This window comes from Chrysochloris asiatica, unplaced genomic scaffold, assembly GCF_000296735.1.
Source record: "Chrysochloris asiatica unplaced genomic scaffold, ChrAsi1.0 scaffold00094, whole genome shotgun sequence".
NCBI classification, from domain to species: Eukaryota; Metazoa; Chordata; class Mammalia; order Afrosoricida; family Chrysochloridae; genus Chrysochloris; species Chrysochloris asiatica.
Genome location: NW_006408612.1, coordinates 2,065,611 through 2,084,306, shown reverse-complemented (window position 1 = coordinate 2,084,306; position 18,696 = coordinate 2,065,611). Strand labels below are relative to the sequence as shown.

The following is an 18,696-nucleotide window of genomic DNA, read 5'->3' as shown; positions in this document are numbered from 1 at the left end:
CCATGAATTGTTTTCCTTCCCTACCCCTGGAGCTATCATAGATTGTTTCTTTTATTAAGGAAACCTTTTCCTAACTTTTTACAGTTGATTAAATATAATATTTGTTCTTTTGTAGCAGACTAGTTTCACTCAGCCTCAGTGGGCTCCAGCGTGGCAATGACAGTGAAGTTGGCCCAGGATCAGGCAGTGTTTTGTTCTGCTGTGCAAAAGGTCGCTATGAGTCGGTACCGACTCAATGGCACCTAACAACAACAACAAATTTCACTCAGGATGATGTCCTCCATATTGTGAGGTGTTTCACAGACGCATCATTATTCGTTAGTGTTGCATAGTATTCCTTTGTGTGTTTGTACCAAAGTTTGCTTAACCATTCTGATGATGGACATTTAGGCTATCCCTGTCTTTTTGACGTGTATCTTGTAGACAGCGCATTGAAGGATCCTGTTTTCTTATCCATTCTGCTTCTATGTCTCTTGACTGCTGCATTTAATCCATTTACGTTCAGTGTAATTCTGGATAGGTATGAATTGATTGCTGTCATTTTGCTGTAATTTGTGTGTTTTTTATGGCTATGCTGGTTTTCTTGCTCCACCTAATTTTCTTTGCTGATCTTATTTTGTGTGTGAGTTTGTTTTCATTTTCATTTCTGTTGTACTAATTTAAACCTCTCTGGTTTTCCTCTTTTTATTTTACTATGCAGGTGTATTAGTTTTCTTTGAGGTTACCCTGTAATTTGTTAATTTTTTCCTCTCTTTAAAATAGTCTCTTTTATCCTTAAATTTACTTGACTTCCTTGCCATTTGGAAGTTCAGTATCTATACTGTTCCCTCTTTTTGCTCTGTAGTTGACTTCATTATAAATTGATATCTCTGTTTTCAGCCTTGTAGGTTTGTTTTAAATACTTCTATATCTAGATTAAGTTCTGGTTGGTGATACCATGTATGATTATCTCAAGTTGTTGTCTGCTGTTGTTGGTTCTCATTTCAAAGAACACCCTTCACCATGTTTTGTAAAGTTGGTCTGGTCATTACAAATTCCTTTAATTTCTGTTTATCAGGAAATGTCCTAATTTTGCTGTTGTAGTAGAAGGATGACTTTGCTGGGTATATAATTCATGGGTAGCAATTTTTTTCTTTCAGAGTTTTGTATATGTTGCCTCAATGCCTATTTGCCTACATGGTTTCTATTGAGAAACCAGAGCTTAAGTTTTATTGGCTCTTCTTTGTAGGTAACTCTCCGTTTTTCCTGAGCTGCTTTTAGGATTCTTTTGTTGTGTTTGGTTTGGAAACGTTTGATTATAATATGTCTTGGTGATTTTCTTTTGGGCTCTATTCTGTTTGGGGTTTGGTCAGCATCTTGTATGCATATGTTTTATCTCTCATGATGTTAGAGATGTTTCTTCCAACAACTCTTTAACAATTTTCTCTGTGCTATTTATTTGTTTCTTCCAGTTCAGGAATTCCGATCATTCGTAAGTTGTTTCTCTTCATGGTGTCCCACATAGCTCTTTGGCTTTTTCAGATTTTTTCATTTTTTTGCTGATTGTTCTTCTCAATACTTCTAGTATGGAGAGGTTTATCTTCAGGGTCACTAATTCAAGCTTTCATTGCTTTGAATCTACACCTTTGTCCTTTCAATACACTGTCCATTTCTGAAATCTTAGTATTAATCTTATGGAATTCTAATTGCAGGTTTTTTATTATTTCAAAATTTGCATTTTTTTGTCTGTTCTGTAGTGTTTTCCTGAATTCTTCTAAAAAATTTTCTGTGCTCTTCTTGCTCCTCGACTTATCTATCAATCCTTTAAATAGCATTCTTTTAAAGTCTTCTTGAATTCGTTCCATTACCTTTAATTCCTCAGAAACGTTTTCTGGCTCTGCATCTTGGTCATTTGCTTGAGCCATTCTCCCTTGTTTCTTTGTGTGAGCTAAAATTAACTGTTGTCTCCAGGGTATTGTGAGGTTGTTATATATATATTTTAAATGTTTTATTGTGAATTATGTGATCGTTTACATAGGAGAACATTAGCTTTACATTCATCCTGTCGTATATTGTTTCATTGTCATGGTTATAATCCCCTCCATGCATCATCAACCAACCTGCTCCCTGGTCATCAGCACACAGCCCCTTTCCCTCTCTGGATCTAAAGTCCCTAGCTGCTCCATCTCCCCATGTCATCATCTCTGCCTCCATCTCTGGCATCACTGCTTCTCTGGGTAGGGTCACGCTCTCTGCTCTTCTCCCTTGATGGTCCCAGGGACCTCCGCTCCTAGACTGCAAAGTTAATCACTCCCCTCCTTGCTACAAAATGTCTACCTTTACATTTCCAACCCTCAAAATTAGTCCTGATAACAATTATTCACTATTGTATCACAGGAGATCTATCCGCATTTCCTTTCATCAATCCCACCTAGACAGATTGGATACTACTCAGTGGAGAGTCTGCCTTCCCCACACCCTCTGGATCTAGATTCCCTCTTGAAAGCTTGTAAGCCAGTCACTTCTTGCCTTTGAAGCCCCCCCCCTCCCCCCATCCCATTTTGGGTAGCCAATGTCCAAGTTGCCCATCCCTGTCTACTCTGTGTATGGAGGGGATAGGAATGATCCTCACTGTAAAGAAGTGTTCCCTCTTGAGCTGCTGCATCCATAGGTGTATGTAGGTCAAGTTCATCAAATTGTATCAGATTACTCTTTTTTTCCCCTCTTCTTTCTTCTTCTAGTTAAGCTCTGGTCATCCAGTCACTAAAGCCAGGTCAAGTGGGTATTATCTGCAAGTGTGGGGGTTCTTGTGCATATGCCCTCTCTTCTTATCAGCTGGACACTTCACTCTCCACTCTAGTCCTCTGTGGCTATGCACTGACTCTGGGCCCAAGAGTCACCAGGTCTTCACCCGGGTTTACAGGAGTCTATTGAATGTTGTAGGGCTTAGCTTGCAGCTTCATTGCTGTTTTTCCCTCACTTCCCCTTATCGGTGACCATTGTGGGTACCAATCAGAGCATATATTCCCATTGAGTGTTAGTCTTGGAAGGGGGTTTGCTCTGAGGGGGACCTTGCCTTGATGTCTCCTGGGTGAGCAGCTTGTAGTAATCAGTCAGTCTGCTTTTATTCTTTTGTATTTTCTTGTTGGTCTTTCTTTCAAGAAGTGTCTTCTGTTCTTCTAGCTGCTCCAGGCTGGTCTGCTTGTCCTTTCAAGTGGAAATTTTCCTCCTCTGAAGATTCTGGATGCTGTTCAGGATTCCACCTATGGTCTTATGTAATACAGAGGCTCTGCTGGAAGCCTCCTTCACTGGGCATGTTGTAGCCCCATTTTAGGTATTCCAATCAGTTATAGGCAGAAGATGGACTTACAAGCTTTCTATGGTGATATTTCTGGCTATTCCTTTCTCTCCCCCTCAAGTGTCTATATTATAATGGTATGCCAGGGAAACCAAGATTCATAAGACAGCAGTAGTGGATTTTTCAAAAGTAGATTGCCAAGCCTTTGTTCTGTGGCTCCTCTGGATGGATTCCAACTTTTTGGTTAACGGCTAAGTGCATTAATCATTTATTTGCACTGCTCAGGGATTCCAAAACCACAAATTACTTGTTGCTTTTTAGGAGCATATGGAAGGTCATGGTGAAACTTGATATGTTGTAACTTCACTGATTTTGTTGTTGGTTAGCTGCTGTGGAGTTGATTCTGACTCATAGTTACCCCAAGTGACAGTTGAATTGCCTCATAGAGTTGTCTAGGTTGTCATCTGTTTGGCAGCAGATCACCCATGGAGCCATTTGGTAAGTTTGAACTGCCAACGTTTCAATGAGCAATCAAGTGCTTAACCATTGTGCCACTGAGGTTACTTTCTATGGTTTTTGTTGTTGTTAAGTGCCGTAGAGTTGGTTCTGATTCATAGGGACCCTGTATAGGGTTTCTAAGGAGCAGCTGTTGAGCTTGAACCATCAACTTTGTACAGTTCAAATGGCTTTGCAGTCTGACGCATTAACCCCACAGCGCCACACCAGGACTCCATCTATTGTTTTTACTGCCCTAAAATGTCTGTGGTGATAACCATACATTCTAGTTGTGTAATATATTTCAGTTCCAGTGGAGAAGTACTTGCCTGATAAACAGTTTAGGTATTGGATCTTTCCTCCTACATTATTGGACCCTCAAGCCCCTAATTTGACCAAGGATTCTTGAGTGTGGGCACAATGAGGGTATCCCCTTCAGTGCCATGAATAACTCATCACAAAGCCTTTCTCTTATTAAATAGCAAAGCCATACTAGGCATCATTGCTCTAGATATAATGTAACTTGTATAATTAAAACATATTTTGAAGTAATTTAGGTAATAGAAAATACAGCTTTAAATGTCATATAGGTTTTGGGTGAATGGGGAATAAAATTAAATATGAAATGTAAAGTCATTTTTCTAATAATAGAAAACATGTCTCTCTATGAAGTCATAATTCTAAATTTCGTTTATTTAGGAAGATTTGAGTACCTACCCCTGAATCAAATCTGTATAAGGTCCTGTGACACAAGCCTGCCTTGTGGTAGAGAACTGGACTTTAAATAAAGAACTGTGCCAATTTATTACCTTAGTAAAGAATTGCACAAAGGACTCTCAAAAATTCCAGTGTGCTAATTAATGTAAGGGTGTATGGAAAGGAAATGTGAAGTCGCCTGGGGCTCAGGAATGGTTCCTTGAGGAAATGATATTTGGGCAAATTAAATGGGTCAAAGTTCGGAGGTGGTGGGGAATGAACAGCCTGAGTATTGGCCCTGAGTGGGACGATTATAGTTGGTTCTATGAAATCCTGGTATGGTGCTGTGGGTTAAGGCGCTGGACTGCAAAGTCGCTTTGAACCATAAGGTCGGTGGTTCAAGCTCACCAGTCTCTCCTCAGAAACCCTATACAGGGTCACTATGGGTTGGAATCAACTTGACAGCACTTCACAACAACAACAAGGAGCTGAGAGAAATCAGGGAGCGGACTAGAGAGTAGAGAACAAGGGGAGGGATGCAGGTGCTCGGCTGATGCTCAGCTGATAACTAAAAGTTTAGCAGTTCAAACCCAGTACAGTGGCTCTGCATGAAAAATGCCTGGCAGTCTGCTCCTGGACAGATGACAGCTTAGAAACCCGATGTGGCAGTTTGACTTTGGCAGTTGAAGTCACTGTGAGTTGGAAGTGACTCCTAAGCCATCCAACCACAGAAGTGGCATTTAGGGTGATTGTTGTTAATGGCTGACTCATAGCGACCTTATACAGGGTTTCGCAGGCTGTACGTCTTTGTTGGAGCCCTTTGTATGATAAACCCTGGACTGCCAGCCACAAAGTTCCAAGTTCAAGCCGAGCAGCCACTCTGTGGGGGGTAGGATAAGACTTTCTGCTCCAACAAAGATGTACAGCAACTTTGCAGTCCAGCGCATTAACCCACAGCACCATACCAGGATTCCATAGAACCAACTATAATCGTCCCACTCAGGGCCAAGACTCAGGCTGTTCATTCCCCACCACCTCTGAACTTTGACCCATTTAATTTGCCCAAATATCATTTCCTCAAGGAACCATTCCTAAGCCCCAGATGACTTCACATTTCCTTTCTATACACCCATACATTAGCACACTGAAATTTTTGCAGTGTTTAGGAACCTTGATGAGCTTCTTTATGATATTTTCAAATGATAATTAAACAGAGACAGTATACAGTCCTTTAATACTACATGAACGATGCACAAGATTGGATGCTTCTATCAGTAATTTGAAATATTATTATGTACTGTCTTTATTTTTTTGTGTGGATTTACTTTTTTTTTTTTAATGTTTTATTGTGAATTATGTGATAGTTTACATGGGAGAACATTAGTTTTACATTCATCCTATCGTAGATCGTTTCATTGCCATGATTACAATCCCCTTCATGCATCATCAACCAACCACAGGGTATAGGTATACCCTGCAAGCTTGCCCCCAAGCCGTCAGCACACCGCCCCTCTCTCTCTGGGTCTAGAGTCCCCAGCCGCTCCATCTCTCCACGTCATTGTCTCTGCCTCCATCTGTGTCATCACTGCTTCTCTGGGTAGGGTCCTGCCCTCCGCTTTTCTCCCTTGATGGTCCCAGGGACCTCCATTCCTAGACTGCAAAGTTTATCACTCCCCTTCTTGCTACAAAATGTCTACCATTACATTTCCAACCCTCACAATCATAACAGTTATTCACTGTTGTATCACAAGAGACCTATCCGCATTTCCTTTCAGCAACCCCGCCTAGACAGATTGGATACTACTCAGTGAAGATTCTACTTTCCTCCATGACCTCTGGATCTAGGTTCTCTCTTGAAAGCTTGTAAGCCAGTGACTTCTTGCCTTTGAAGCACCCCCTCCCCCCCAATTTGGGTAGCCAATGTCCAAGTTGCCAAGAATGGTTTCTTGTAACTCGAATCCATCGTAAGTCTTGGACTATCTGTAATGTGCCTAACCACCACACCCCATGATTATTTGGGTTTAATTTTCTTTGAGCATACTGAAATTTCAAACACATAAGAGTAGAGAGAATAGTACAGTGAATTCAGTATACACACCACTCCTAATAATTACAAAAATATTAATGATCTTGTTTCATCTATAACTCCACTAATCCTCTGGATTGTTCTGAAGTAAATTCTGAATGACATTTTCATCTGTAAATATCTCAATATGTGACTCTAAAAGACATCTTTCCTCTGCCTCCCACCCCCCAAAAAAACTTACTAAAAAACATTAACCTTGATTTCTTAAATTGTGTTATATAAATGAAGCCATTTCCCTGATGATTTTATGTATCTTGAAAAATTGTTATACAGCTTGTTAAAATCAGAATTCAAATAAAGTTTGTATATTGTTCTTAATTGGAGACTTGGTATGGTGCTATGGGTTAATGTGCTGAACTGCAAAATCGGTTTGAACTGCAAGGTTGCAAGTTCAAGCTCACCAGATGCTCCTCAGAAACCTTAAAGAGTGTTGCTATGGGTAAGAACTGACTCAATGGCACTTAACACAACAACATTATAATTAATTAAATTACTTTATCTCTTTAGTCATTTAAAATCAAAGTTCCCATTCCTTATATTGAGAAAATTTTTTACCTTTACAAATACCTGCTTGTCCTGCAGTTTCCCCAGTTTTCATTTTTTGCTGGTTGAGTTCTTGTGAGGGTGGTTAATACGTTCTTTTATAGCTTGCTGTTGTTGTTGGGTTCTGTTGTCGGTTCCAACTCGTAGTGACCCTGTGCTTGACAGAAGGAAACACTGCCTGGTCCTGCACCATGCTCACAAGTGTTGTGCTGGAGCCCATTACTGCTGCCACTGTGCCAATCCATCTCGTTGGGGAGCTCCCTCTGTTTTGCTGACCTTCCACTTTACCAAGGATGGATGTCCTCCTCCATCGACTGATCCCTTCTGATGATATGTCCAAAGTATGAGAGATGACATTTTGCCATCCTGGTTTCTAAGGAGCATTCTACGTGTACTTCGTCCAACACAGATTTGTTTGTTCTTCTAGTATTCTATCATACTTTCAATATTCTTCTCCAACACCATAACTCAAATGCATCAATTCTTCCACAGTATTAAAAGTATTAAGATTAAAAAAAAATTGTCATTAATTGCCACCATTTGGAAATCATAAGGTTTCTGGTTTCTCTTAATAAATTGCCAACTCTTACAACACTAGGTCTCTAGTATCAAGTAGTATCAGCCACCTAGAGCCAAAGAGATACTGTCTCCAGCAGATGTGAGACTTCCAACTAAGTAGCCATTTGTTTTTCTGACAGTCCATGGTATTTCATTAGTCTTCTCCAACACCACAAATCAGATGCATCAGTTCTTCCTTATTCATTGTCCAACTTTCACATGCATATATGAGGCTATTGAAAATACCATGTGTTTTCTGTAAATTGGCAGTTAAGACGCAGAGCAGTGGTTCTTTATGGTTCTCATTGTTGAATTTCCCCTGAGGGTGATTTTTGTCTGGAGACATTTTTGGATGTCACAACTGGGGGACCATACCGTATTGGCATTTAGATGGTGGAGGCTAGGAATGCTGCTAAACTTAAAGAACAGGAAGTCCTCATAACAAAAATTTATTGGACCCAAAATGTTGTTAATGCCAAGGTTAGAAACCCTGGTTTAGAGGTTTGGTCTGATTATGTCTCTTTTATTAGGCTAGAGACTGTTGATTATTACCCATGTCCATTAGTTTGAAAAAGGGTAATATTCTAAATTCTTTTTTTTTTCTTTCTTTCTTTCTTAGTTGGAATGCCTCTGTAGAGAGAAACTTCCCTTCATCAATGATTCGGGTACTCTGAGCTATAGTTCTTACAAGCAGAGGCAGGTTAAATGTGTGATGTTTTCCTTTTCTTTACTAACCAATAATCATTTATATTTTATTTCAGGTTGATCTCATATCAAGAGTTTCTGGCATTTGAATCCGTTTTGTGTGCTCCCGATTCCATGTTCATAGTGGCTTTTCAGTTGTTTGACAAGAGTGGAAATGGAGAGGTGACATTTGGTAAGGAATAAAAAAGATTGTAAGTGTTAAGTCAGTGCAACTGGCCCAGTCTTTAGTAACAGTGCAGATTTCTGCCTAGTTAGTAAGTGGATATATTAATTTCCTAGAAGGATTTACACAGATAAAACAAAAACCATTTTGTTGTCTTCAAAGCATTAGACTACTGCAAAAGTGCAAGGAATCTAGGAATGGCATTGCTTCAGCCATTGAACCACTTTCCGCTCCTAGAATAGGTGGTGTAAAATTCTTGTTCTGGGCCAGCCTGGGCAAAGTTCCTTCTGAAGTAGGATGTGAACAGCATGGAGCCATCTTATTCTTCAAGGGGTTTCCGGGTAGGGAGTGCCCAGTGTCTCTGCAGCATCTTTGAAAAATTGCTATGATATCACTTTAGACACCAAGAATAGACTTAAGGAAGGAGTACAGGCAGGATGAGTTAGCGTCCTCTGAACCCCCATTTTAGACTTTTGGTTTTAGGAAACATGGTTATAACATTAAAATTGCCATCTGAGTTAAATATAAATCTTGTGGTAGGGATATAACCTAATACATTGCACAAATGTGCAAAGTAGGATTATTATTTGTAGCTATGTGTTCGTTTTTAGAGATGCTTACTAAAATAAAATACAAGCTTTATGAATTAGCTTATATTTAGTAAGAACATCAATTAATTTTCCTGCAGACAGACTTTTCCATAAAAACAAGTTCCTTATTTGGTGTGACTTAGCACCGTGTTCATAGAGAAACCATTAAAAATCAGGCTTTCCTTGAGCCAAACAAAAAAAACATCGCCACCGAGTCAATTCCAGCTCGTTGTGACCTATAGAGCGTTTCTGAGACTGTAAATCTTTATGGAAGCAGACATTTTCATCTTCCTCCCATAGAGTGGCTGGTGGGAGCCACCGAATAGCTAACCCACAGTGCCAGCAAGGCTCCTTTTGCTTGAGCCACAGCTGTTGAATATTGAGTCACTGTGGTATTTGAGTTATAAACCAGATGTCCTTTAGTAAACATCCTTTTAAACCTAAAGGAAGAATTATTACCACCATGGTTAAAAATAATGAGGGAGTACAGGTACTGAGCAGGACCAATGATGCCTTGCTGTGACCTGGTGGATACATTTTCTAGTTTGGCTTCCTTTCTGCTTATTGACTTAATTGTCTTCTATCTGAGAAGACTTTCCAAATAAATATCCATGCAGAGGTTTTAGAGTTATGAGGCTATCTTGGTACTCTCTTTGTTTATGCTCTGGCTATTTTCTCCTGAAGAGTGAAATACATAGTTCAATGAACAAAACCATCACCACCTCATCGTTCTGCGTTAAAACTGTACTACTAATAATGCTCCATTTTCCGCCTTCAGTAGGTATCCCACTTGCTCATATGTCTTACTTCCAAATGTGGTGCAGAAATGCTTGGGGAATAATAACGCAAATGTCTGCATTAGTGATGCTTTACCTGTATTTATATCACGTGTGCACTGTTTAAGAATTAAACTTCCCCAAACCAAATTCCAATTTATTTTGTCCCTCCTACCTTGGCATGATGGAGTCCTGATATGGCGCTGTGGTTTACTGTGCTGGACTGCAAAGTCGGTTTAAACCTCAAGGTTCATGGTTTAAGCTCACCAGCCACTCCTCGGAAACCCTATACTCGGTCGCTATGGGTTGGAACCTCCTCGATGGCAGGCATGTAACAACAGCAACAACCTTGGCATCATGGCCTTTTGTGTCTGCTCCATTGTATTGCTTATCCCAGTTCCTATTAAAAAAATAAATAAATAAGTCACTGAAGTCAGTCCATTCAATATACTAATAGAGACCCATGCCACTCGTTAATGGTAGATTGACATGAGGGTAGGAAGCAGCTGTGTGGTTTATGCACTCCTTTTTATTTCATGCAAATGAAGGTTTATTATTAGATTTCAACTTTACCATTTTATAGATCATTTGTCTTCTCAAACTAAGACTTGGTGAGTTAGGAATTAAAGAAAATATCGTTAAGGTTTAATTAAAATATGAGTATTAAAACCAAACAAATTAATTTTAATAACACCTAGTATGAACTAGGAAATGACTCTACGGCACTGACTAACAACAACAGCAACAGTATGAGCTGGAGAACATAAGAACTTTCCAGAGTCCTGCTTTTAGCCTCTTGCTGCATAATTTACAGAGTAAGAGACAGCTGTATCCCATTGCAGTATTAATGGCGTGGTCTGTAGGCCCTCTTGACATTGATACTCACTTAATTCCTATGGATGTTGTCCATTCCCCCTCCTGGTTTTGAGAATCTATTTTGAGATTAATTTTCCTAAACTAAAATGAATCATAATGAAGGAGAGAATGTGTGATTTTATATTTGTAAGAAAAGAGGAAAAGCATTGAAACTGTTATAACAAATGTCATTTAACAAGATTTCTAAGGTCCACTTATTTCAGACTGTATTCAAGACTTCAGAATTTCTACATAAGGAAATAATTAACTTGGAGTTTATTTTAATAAGATTTTGGATCTGTGATGAAGGTCAGTTTTCATGTTTGTACCCATTTAATAAAATGAATTGTGATTATATATTTGTAGACACATGTTTAGGTAAAAGGAAAATTTAAATCCATTCTAACACCAAATGGCCTTATGTTGTCTAGTTTGGGCCTTACTTAAAGTATAATTTTCACCTGTGCACATGAAAAGAGGAAGGTGGGAGACAATATGGATGTAAGGGATATAAGATGCATTGCAGTGGGAAAAACTGTTAAGCCATCAATACAGTATTTCTCATGGATTATGATGATAATATAATCTGTGTATGTGTACATAGTGTTTTCATGTATGCTTTTAATTTTTTAGGTAGGCTTTTTATATACATCAAGTTAGATACTTAAAGTTATATACTTAAATTGTGTGCATCTTTGACAAGTACTTACTATAAAGCAATACCAAACAACATTTACCTGAGTGCTGAACAAGGTTGTTTATTATTAGAGATGTCCCAATTGTGGGAGATTTGCATTGGGGTCTTGGTAATCCATTTCAGAATGTGCAAGTTTAGGAGAGGATTCTGGAGGTTTTAAAAAGTGAATTAAAACCATTAGTTAATTGTTTCCTCTTTGACGTTCCTTTAATAAAACTTCTAACACATGCTGTGGATAATTACTTAATGGCTTGTTTGTGTGTTTCTGCCTGGTGGCATGAGCCTGGTAGAGGCCATTGCATGACTGGTGTGTGCTTGATGTAGTGTAAATTTATTATCCACCCGTTTACTGGAGATTCCGCTCGAGGTAACCAAGATAACCAGTTATGTTACATAGTGCTTTTTGATAGCTGCTGTGCATTTATCCCAAATCAAAACAAAAAAGGCTGTTGCTGTAACACAGATGCAAGCATTCTAAACCCTCGTATCTATTGACTAATAAATGAGTATAAAGCATGTTGTAAGTTCCCTATGGAAAACTCATCAACATTGTGTTCCAAAATATGTGTTTAGTAGGAATAGGAAGCCTCCAAAGTAAAACTTTCCAAGCTTTTTAAACCCCAACTGTAGAATCCTCAAAAAGCAAGGATTCCTTTTGATGCAGATTGTGGTTGATCATCAGTATGTACAATAAAGAAAAGATTATTTCATTTATACCTCTAAAATATGCTCTTTTTCCCTAAAGGGAAAAATAGATTTGAGTAGTCTAGGGGATAGAAGCATAGATACGAAAACTGCTCTACCTTTCTCAATGGAAGCAAAGCTATCGACCTGGAGTAATATGAAATTCAAGTGGTAAGAAATACCTGCTTTCATCTGGTAAGGAGGGCTTCACCTAGGTGTTCAAGTTAAGTCAGCATTGCTTTCATATACTACACAGGCTACTAGAATAGCTTAGAGTTTGAGGCAAAAAAACCTCCAAAAATACAAAAAATAATCATGGTATCATTAGTTTTTACATCATTTGGAGACAGAGTTTTGAAGCATCTAGTTTATTTAGTAATAGATGCTTTTTTAATGTAAACATCTTTCTTGAGAAATGGATCATTTACCATCTGGAGTAACACTAATAGAAATACTTCCCCCAAAAGAAATCAAGGAAGTTACCAAGGAAACTAGTAATGCAGCTGGAAGTAGAACCCAGAAGTCTGGGACGGAGTCTACATTTTATGTTGGTTTCTTGAGACTTCCTCTACAAGTTCCTGCTGTAGGTCTTTTTGTTAGTGTTTGTTTCCCTTTTGATCTCCTAGTTGTTCCTTCTCTTTTCCTCCAGTCTTTCCTTCACTGGAAAAACAAACAAAACAGAACAACAAAACTCTTCACTTCCACAGGTGTCATCATTGTTTTCATTCAGTTACACACAAGGATAATTGTTGTTCTTACATATGGTGAGAGTCCTTCTAAAAGCTTCTCTGACTTCACTTATAAGAAAGATGCAGAAACTCAGCTACTGAGGTATTTTTCCCCCCTGACAATATAAATGTTTGATCTCAAGCCTTTAAGTTGGAAGCAGTGGCTCCTGCTGGGCTGGAATCCTTGGAATCCGGAAGTCATTGGGCTGATGGTAGGTGGGCTGTGTCACAGGGCTGATGGCTTGTATACCTACAGGAGGAGTTCTCTGGCCACACCGTTGGTACAGCAGCTCCTTCCAGGCTCATTCATGGAACAGGCATGGCGGCAGTCTTGGAGAAGAGTGCCAGCCCCGGTCAGAGGTAATTTTGTACTGCAGAAAGGTGAACAAGACCAGTAGGAAGCGCCCATGAAGACCAGGGGAGGGATGAGGGTGGATGAGATGGGGAGACACAGTGTGGGCTGCTTGGGAAATTAAAACCTCTGTTAAGACATATTTACATATTATATATGCTTCAATGTGTGTTTCATCTAGTCCAATCATCATAAGTGACTGATACAGCTAAACTGACTAATGTTATACATCTGTGAACGTTTTTACTTAATCACAGTTGTCACTATTACCTGCCCTCCTCCTGACAAATCATTGTGCTCTTCTCCTTTGAGCAAAGAGAACATAATGACAGGCTACTTTTGTATCTGGCCCCAACTCCCTCTTCAGAGGAATTATAAACCATCTCTTTCATAAGCCCATGCTCTGCAGGAAGCGAAAAAGTGGACTATTGTTTTCTATATGTCAGAAAATGAATGGATTCCTGTTTCTCTTAGCAGTGCCAGCCTAGTATAAAACACTAGATCATGATCTTGTTGCCAGTAAGACATGACTGTCATCTCCCTTTCATTCAGGCCAGAACTATGGCCAATGAAATAGCATTCTCCGGAGTGCTATTTAAAGCTACAGACCCTTGTTTGCCACTGGAAAGACGGGATTCTCTCTGTGGGGGGTGGGAAAACTTGCCTTGTGCAATTTCATTTAGATGGATTGGGTATATTTGAGATAACTGGTATTCTCTTTCATGTCATGAAGGACCAGATAAACTGGGTAAGATAAGAACATCAGATGCTGCAGTGATTGCCTCACAAACGTATAAGCTTGTCAAAGAAAGGAGTAGAAAAAACTCGAGGCATCTCTAGTTCTGAAGCTTTTGTATAATTTTTTTTTTTTTTTTAGATAAGCACATGCTGGTAAAGGTTAAATGGTGATTATGAATTGGACTTCAAAACAATAGTTGGATTAAGTATTCCTGTCAGATTCTTGAACCAGCCTCAGTTGGTAGTGGAAGTAATAACAGAAAGGAATTGGTACCAAGTATGGTTGAAATTGTTAGTTCTAGTAACTGTAGTTAATAAATCACAGCATGTAATAATGGTTGTAATAAAACCATGTACAAAACTGTCAGGTAACCATTTTGGGAGAGGTAGGAAATGTCCAAACAAATACCCATGGAAGGCATTTCTGTATTTGGGAGGTTACTCTGAGTAACTTAGGCTATCACTTTTAATTGGTTCAAAAACATTCCAAGATTTTATTTAGAGATTAATCAAAAGTTTAGGAGTCCTGGCGTGGCGCTGTAGGATAAGCGCTAGACTGTTAACCACAAGGTCAGTGGTTCAAATCCACCAGCCACTCCTTGGTCACTATGAGTTGGAACTGACTCGACAGCACTTAACAAAGTTTATGAGACATTTCTAATAAAAATTTTTATTATAGAGATATTTTTCCAAATGTAAATTGAACATTACAATTTAGCTTATAAGTATCCTTTTTGTAATAGTAGAAAATTATAGGTAAATAAATTTGCTTATTTTGAAAGCTTTTGAATCTGACTTTATTTGATATAGTTTCACACTTGAGATTCTGATATAAAGGGGATTCAGTATTTTCCCACCTTTTATATGTATACACAGTTACGTAGGTAACAGTGTGCACATTTCTTATTAAATAATTGAATCTTGGGAGTTGAAATAATTTACTTCATTTAATAATTGTAGTATTATTTAAATTAATACTGTTAATTTGTCACTCTCTTCTCCTTTTTGTTGGTTTCTTGAGCCCAACACTTTTTGTTCTACCTTTCAAACAATAATTTGGAACTAGAAACTGCTGATTAATTAGTGGAATCCTTAAAAGAAAAAAAAAAAAAAGGTTCATGTGCTGTTATAATTTCAGCCATAAATATTTTTACCACCCTTATTAAAAATTTCTACCAAAGTTTATAAACTTTAGCATTTTTTTATAACTTACTAAAAGTTCACATAAACGTAGGATTATCTTTTTTGTTGGTTAGAAGTCTATGAATTGCTGTTGAGTTAATTATTTGCTTTAGAAACAAAAGCCAGTATATCTACTTCGTGTTTATGGAAGGTGAAAATTATGTTACATGATTTAAAAATGCTCAAATAGTATTTAGGCAAGAAATAAATGCTGCATTCCATTTGAAAGAAAGGATGAGAATCCCATCTCCCCAGTGACATGCAATGCTTTCTCCCAACTTTGCTGAGTGGGGTAACCCATTCAGAGATGTAATATTAAGTCCAAACTAGTTGGACTCCAGTTTAAGATTCTTACTCTACCCAACAATAATGCTTTCATCAAGAAAAAGGGTCTATAAAACTAAAGCGAATCCATGAAACCATTTACAATATGTGATTAGTATCATATTCAAAGAATTTGCAGAATTTAGGGGAAATAGCTTAGTTGGAGGAGATTATAAAACTTGTATTTACTGATTCCCTAGTATCATTAATAGCTATTGATGGTTAAACCCTTTCACAAATAAAATTGGCTTAAATTTAAAACTGATTTTGTACATAAGACATCAGTAAAACAGGCTTCCTGCTCTGTTGACTTTGTTAATGATTTTTTTCATCCTTTTTTTTTTTTTTTTTGATGTGCTTCTGGATTAGTCTGTCCTAGTTATGCTTGTTCAAGTACCAGTCATTTGTGACTTGACTTTTGTAGTAAGTGTCGAAGTGTGTAAGAAAGTGAATGACACTGATAGTGCATGAAGATAAGCCTCCAGAGCAGACGTAAGAGTTTTGGTTGTACATTACCCAATGTGACTGGCTCCTAGCTAAAAGTTAGTATACTGTGTCTAGTCCTTTATTTCAAAGTAAATCACTAATTTCATTTATCTTATAATATTTTAATAATTGAGACTAATAATTATGGTTTTTATGGGAATTTTGAAGCTTTGTGTCAAGACCATATTTTTTGACAATATCAGAAGCTTTTAATAAGGTGCTTGCTGCTGAGCTAATGATATGCTTTTGGGGGTCTTTCTTATACCTATCTTCAATAGACATTCAGGCTAGTGTGAATGTAATAATCAAGCCTCAATCAAACTATACTTAGTATGACAAATATTGTATTATACTGTAATTTAGGTATTCATGCTTCTGATAAAGGACTTAATTCGACTCCTTGAGGAACTGGGAAAACTATTGATTTTATAGTAGAATGCAAAGTAGCAGTCATTTACAGTGCAAGATATAAATCACTTCCTAATTAAAATTTAATCAAGAGAAATTAAGAATTTCATGGCCTTATATGTAATGGTACACAATCTTAAGTGTAAAATTATATTTTGTATCAATTGTGTTCCTGTGCATGTGTTTCTAGGCACACACACAAAATTGCAGTTAATCTTAATAGAGGCAGATGATACTGACTTTGAAAACTTCTCAATTTCTTTCTGTAGGAACATTGCAGTGGATGAAACTACTTATTCCAGATATAATGGATTTATTTTTGTTTTCCCTTTTAAGAAAATGTCAAAGAGATTTTTGGACAGACAATTATTCATCATCATATCCCTTTTAACTGGGACTGTGAATTTATCCGACTGCATTTTGGGCATAACCGGAAGAAGCATCTTAACTACACTGAATTCACACAGTTTCTCCAGGTGAACTTTGATGTTGTTTTGTTTATTTCCTTTAATATTTTATTGATTTTTTGGTGAAAGTTTACACAGCAAAACAAGTTACCGTCTAACAGTCTGTCACCAAACAATAGCAAACATTATTGTTTGGTGACACGGGCTGTATTTTCCACATTGTGTCAGTATTTCCATTATGGTGGTTCTGTTTTTATTTCCCAGTTGTCCTTCCCCCTCCAAACATCCAAACATCTCTAAACATGTTTGCTTTGTTAACTGTTCGTCTCATATGTTGTTGTTAAGTGCCATCGAGTCGGTTCCAACCCACAGCGACCCTGTACAGGGTTTCCAAGGAGCAGCTGGTGAGCTTGAACCACCATCCTTGCAGTTCAAATGACTTTGCAGTCTGGCACATTAACCCACAGCACTACACCAGGACTCTGTTGGTCTGATATAGATGATCTTTTTTTCTTTTTAAGGAGTATGGAGTGGCGCTCTGAGTTAATGTGCTGGACTGCAAAGTTGGTTTGAACCGCAAATTCAGTGGTTCAAGCTTACCAGCTGTTCCTCGGAAACCCTATACAGGGTTGCTGTGGGTTAGAACCATCCTGCTGGCACTTAACAACAACATAGTACTCACGGATGATATTGTTGATTTTTATGAACCAGTCTTTTATTTAGCTAAAAGGTGACCTCTTGTAGCAGTTTCAGTGCGAAGTTTAAAGGGTATCTCAGGGCAGTGTTGTCAGGAAGGAGCAGTCCCTGGAGAAGAACATCATACTTGGTAAAGTGGAGGTTCAACAAAAAAGAGGAAGACCCCCAACAAGATGGATTGGCACAGTGTCAGAAGCAATGGCCTAGTGTAACAACAGTTGTTAAGTTGGTGCAGGACGGGTAGTATTTCGTTCTATTGTGCATAGAGTTGCTATGAGCTGGAACCAACATATCGGCACCTAGCAACGACAGCAGCAAGAGGGCAATAGTCTTGGGGGTTTCTCTCGTATCTACTGGTACAGTAAGTCTGACTTTTTTTTTCCTTAAATATTTTATTGTGAATTATAAATGGGGGAACATTAGTTTTACATTCATTCCATCATATATCGTCTCATTGCCATGGTTACAATCCCCTCCATGCAATCCTTCCCCTTTACCCCCTAGGTCTTCAGCACACAGTCGCTCTCCCTCTCCCTCTCCCTGGAGTTTTTTTTTTTTTTTTAAAGAATTTAAGTTTTGTTCTACAATTTTCTCTCATTATATCCAGAACCATCTAGTGTCCCTGATCAGATTGGTTGGCAGTGGTAGCTGGACACCATCTAGTTCTTCTGGTCTCAGAATAGATCAAGCCATGGTTTATGCAAGCCATTAGCGCCCTGTAGATGAGTCTCTTTTTTGGGTCTTTGGTCTCTTTCTTTTACTTTTAAAGTAAAAGTAGAGGCCAATAGTGATAAAACTTAGTTTTAAAACTGGTGTAAATAATTTCCTTTCCCCCCCACATTCTTCCTTGATTTATTTATTTTTCTTTCTTCCATTTTGGTTTTAATAATTTAAGCAACTTATGGAAAATAGTAGTCCCTTGGGTATGTTTCCCCATTTCTCCTTTCTCACGCTGCAGAGACTTCTTAACTCTTATAGCTGTTTCTTTGAAGATGTTTCCTTTTATATCTCTAAATAGCAAGCTTGTGTTGACATTTGTACTTGATTTTTCATTGGTAGGTATTTCTGATTGAACTTTAACTATGAAAGATTAGTAGCTCGTTCTTTTATCTCTTCTTCCCTACCATATACCTGAACATTTTCTGTCTCCCCCACCTTCCATATAATTATATCATAATTCTGTTTAGATCAATAACAATAATTCCATTGCTATAATTATGTAAACACTAGTCATGATTAAGCTACATAGT

The 18,696-nt window shown here is 38.1% G+C and overlaps 1 protein-coding gene across 2 annotated transcripts in view; it reads left to right on the top strand.

Annotated features, from left to right (window-relative positions):
• SLC25A12 (solute carrier family 25 (aspartate/glutamate carrier), member 12) overlaps positions 1-18,696 on the top strand; it is a 101,138-nt gene that overhangs the window by 35,354 nt on the left and 47,088 nt on the right. The window contains exons 4-5 of one of the 2 annotated variants that reach the window (XM_006866633.1): positions 8,417-8,532; positions 16,680-16,819. In XM_006866633.1, coding sequence (XP_006866695.1) covers positions 8,417-8,532; positions 16,680-16,819 — 256 coding nt within the window. The remainder of the gene's footprint in view (positions 1-8,416; positions 8,533-16,679; positions 16,820-18,696) is intronic. The other variant, XM_006866634.1, reaches the window with a different exon arrangement.